At 48.5% G+C, this 4,058-nt stretch overlaps 1 protein-coding gene across 1 annotated transcript; it reads right to left on the bottom strand.

Moving 5' to 3' along the window:
• Nucleotides 1-858: 858 nt before the first annotated feature.
• On the bottom strand, nt 859-3,585 carry Tmem174 (transmembrane protein 174). The gene is given in 3 exon segments (XM_021181094.3): nt 859-2,612; nt 2,614-2,706; nt 2,888-3,585. Coding segments are annotated over 3 exon segments (762 nt in total). The 5' UTR covers nt 3,514-3,585; the 3' UTR covers nt 859-2,569.
• Nucleotides 3,586-4,058: the final 473 nt, after the last annotated feature.

The raw sequence follows: 4,058 nt of genomic DNA, 5'->3' as shown, positions 1-4,058 counted from the left end.
CAACCAGAAACTGTTGGGAACATATCCTGACTGACCAGGAGTCAGCCAAGGAGCTGGTGGTCACAGGCACTGTGTCCCTCCGTGGGCTTCCCATATTTCAGTCTCAGCCATTCCCAAATACAAAAACAGAGTGGGATTGTCTCACAGGAAGAAAATCAGGGATGTTCCCTTCAAAGGCTGGAGTAGCAGATAAGACAGTTTCCCCAACCCACACAATGTCTCTTCTGCTGCCTCCCACACCACGTTGCCAGGCTGCTCTCTGTGTGTGCCATCCTCTCTTCCTTTTCTATCTAATAAGAATGTTCCTTTAGGTTTCTGTGTGGACCTCATCCCTTGACTAATACCAGTAGCCTGACTGATCTTGTGAACAGCGCCCCCTAGGGTTGCCCAGGGCAACAGTCCTGACTTGGCTTCTCTACATAATACATAATAGAGAAATGTCACCAGTGTCTAGCTCCCCACTAGACTGACCCTTCTGCTTCTGCTTCTGCCCCAGAGTGCATGCATCACGGGCATGGGCCACTACGTCCAGCATATGTGGTAACAGGGTCAAACCCAGGGCTCTGGGCAAGCCGTATAAGCATTACAACAACTGCGCTTCATTCCTAATGCCTAAATCCCAATTGTCTGATTCCCCCAACTATTACAAATCTCACATGCACCTTGAACTCCTGAGGACATTCGTCCTGAAGCATCGTTAGAGGCATAAATGACACCTAGGCACAGGGACTGGAATAGTGCCGGTGAATAATCTGCTGCCTGGAGCTAAGCTCCCCAGAGGTGCCATTGCTGAATAGATGACTCTCAGCAGCACCAAAACAACTGTCTGCCTTGTCCAACCCAGCTTGGTACACATGCCCTTCTCTGACATTTTCCTGTTGATGCTCATTATGACCAAAGTCATAAGTATAAAAGGAGGTGTGGATGGGGAGAGAAGAGGTGTGGGGGGAAGGGCTGTGTTGTCTGTCAGTCAGCATGCCATTAATGATGATGCTTTACCATGCCCTTGTCTCCTAACTTCCTCCCTAAGGTCAGTGGCCTTTAGCTAAGATACCCTTAGCTGAGAATTGGGGATTTTGAGGCCAGCCTAGTCCACATAGTTACATGGTAAATTCCAGGACAGTCTCTAGAGTAAGTATCCAGGACTTCATGAGTATATTGGATGGAGAGTCAGTATACTGAGTATAGACATGTCTAGTTTTTTATTACTAGTTATCATCCAAGTAAAATGTCCCTGAGGCATAATATGAATCACAATAATAAACCAAGATTATTTTACTGATATCCTTGAAAAAATCTGGACTCTTCTGATAGAGAGTAAAAGCAACCCCACTTATAAGCACAGTACCCAAACCGTCAAGACCTGCCAATTCCTGTATCTCTCTTGGGGGCAGCCACCTTGACCTTGAGTGGCCTTTGATCTTTGGAAAGCTGTTTTCTTTCTAATTCTTTGGACACCTCCTAAAGTCTGCAGCTTTGGGCTGTGGTTGGTGACACCGTTCAGACTTAGGAAGCTGAAGGCTACCAGCTTTTCTTTGTTCAAATGAAGGTGAGCGCTACTCCCGGGAGGGTCGGGGGGAAACGACTGATCATCTCCACGATTCATGACTGCAAAGCGACACGGCAGCGTGGCTCTGTGGAACAGATCGGAGGCATAACTGTGTTCCGTAAGCCACTCAGCTGTACCTGTGTTCTGTAAGCCACTCGGCTGAGCTAGTTCATGCCTGGGACTCACAGCCTGGGGGTGGGCAGAGGGAGCAGGCGCTCACTCATGTACATTACGCCTTGAACTTCAGCCTTGCAAAGGAAAAACATCAGGAGCAGGGGTCACTGTAACTCAGTGGACAGCACATGGTGGCATTCACAATCCTCCTGTTACCTCTTCCACAGTCTGATCAGCCACCCAACACTATTCTAACATGAGGCACTGTTTTATCCCACTCTAATTATTCATTTATTTCTTAATGGATTTTATTTCTTTTACAAACTCTTCAAGATCCAAAGGCTTCCAGGGAGACCAGATAACAGCCCAAGTTGTCTAAGATAAGTCACTCTGCTGCAGAAGGTTCAGCGCGGTGCAGGGAAATTTCTACCTGAGCCTACTCTCTTCCCTGCTTGCTTGCCAGCCTCCCTTTCGTCAGTCTGAGAGCTGCCATGGCTGCCGGATTTAAAACTAAGACAATCCTTCAAAATTAAGATATCCTTCAAATGGATATCGGGTGGGGGATGGGGAAACGGGTGAATTTTCCTCCTGCACTTTATGTAGAGAGGTCTTGTTTTGTTTTTGTTTTTGTTTTTGTTTTCTTCTGGCTCTAGAGATCAAACCCAAGGCACTGTGTGGCCTCCAAAATCACTCTACCACAGAGCGACTCTCCAGCTGCAGAGGGTTTCTTAGCTGAGAGAATTCAAAACCAGAGCATAGGGGAATTTAACCAGGGCAGCTTAATTTAGCAGTCTCGGGACACTTCTTTCCCACCTTGAATGACATCTGTAAGATCTCCTGAGCTGCTTTGACACCTAAACTCTGAAGATCACAGCGATAAACTCCCCAAGTATCACGTCACAGGGCTTAAATGTCCATTCCCTTAGCATTGCAGTCTCTATCGAGGTAGAGCGTATATCTCCTCATACGGTGGAGGAGAGAAACATACACAGTCCTCCTCTTCCATCTCCGTCCCTTCTAGCTGGTCAGCATCAGAGTCGGGCCTGAAACATGAGCACAAAACACAGGTGTACTTGCAAAGATCCATTGCCACCACCCTGCGGTGGCAGGCTGCGCAAAGATTCACGGTCCCCATCACCTTCCTGGAAGTCCAAACACAGCCAGAGACCATAACTGTGATGCAGAACTGGAGGGGGAATGGGAGCATCCCAGGGCCCGGCATACCTGTCATATCCAGTGCCCACGAAAGGAGAGAAGCCCTCACTCTCCACAAACGCAGCGTTGTCTTGAGGGTAGATGGTGTAGTACTGAGGGGGACTTGGTGTGGCAGCCGCTGCTCCGCTAGGAGGTATGAGACCACAAGGATTCATCATGGGTTGCAGGTAGGTGGCGTTCATTCCCAGAGGCTCCTGAGAACCATAAGGAGGAGGGATATACTGCACCACAGTGGCCCCGTGGAAGGTGATGGGCTGATTGATGCCAGTGAAAACGAACGACTGTCCTCCGGAAGTCTGGTCCGAGTCCGGGACCCTCTCCTCGTTATCTGAGCACAACTGGCAGGATAGCATTTTGAATTTGCACACAGCGATCAAGATGAATGTCACTCCGACCGACAGAAGGATGGGTCCGAGGAGCTGGGTCCATTCAAAGTGGGAGACACCTTGGTATTTGATCCAGCCCATGACAGTGAACGTGATCCCCACCAGTCCTAGAAAGATGCCTGAGAAAAGCAAAGTGGCCCCTGCCTTGTCGTCGTCGGACACCTGGATGTCGGCGGTACTGGGTGTGTACGGAGTGACAGAGAACACGTTAAGGGGGAAGTCCTCTGGGCGATTACTGCTGTGCTCCATGGCTCCTCACACGACTGTCCAACATGAGAGGAAACAGAGTGTGAGAGTGGGGAACACAGGCTCCGGTTAGTTAGAGAAGGACCTTTGGGCTTCCGTGGTTAACAGAGTATAACATACACAGGGCTGAACTTTGTTTAGAAGAATAAAGGTCCAAGAAATGAAGTCTGAAGTTTGTTTGTAGGCTTCCAGAAAGTGGAACAGTACCAATCTGTCTTTCTATTTTATGTTCATTCATCCAGGATAATGATGATGATGACAAGGACAACGACAATGTTGGGAGGTGCTTTTCAATAGTCACACACGGCACTTGCTCTGTGGTCCTGTTTCTGTCCTACCAAAGCAAGGTGTGTGCAAATAGTAGCCCTGCCTGCAATATGGAGGGAGTCCTTGGTGTATCTACCACCTGCTTGAAGCCCGACTTTGGGCTGGATGGCTCATCAGAAATGGGTCCATACCCAGGTCTTACTAACCATGCAAGGAATTTCCACTTCAGAAGATGAATCTCTTAGGTTATTTGCTAACAGAAAACCACAGGCTAAGTCATT

Source organism: Mus caroli, unplaced genomic scaffold (assembly GCF_978045245.1).
Source record: "Mus caroli unplaced genomic scaffold, Mus_caroli_1 scaffold_15, whole genome shotgun sequence".
NCBI lineage: Eukaryota > Metazoa > Chordata > Mammalia > Rodentia > Muridae > Mus > Mus caroli.
Note: the sequence above shows the minus strand (reverse complement) of the source record. Positions and strands in the feature narration are given on the sequence as shown.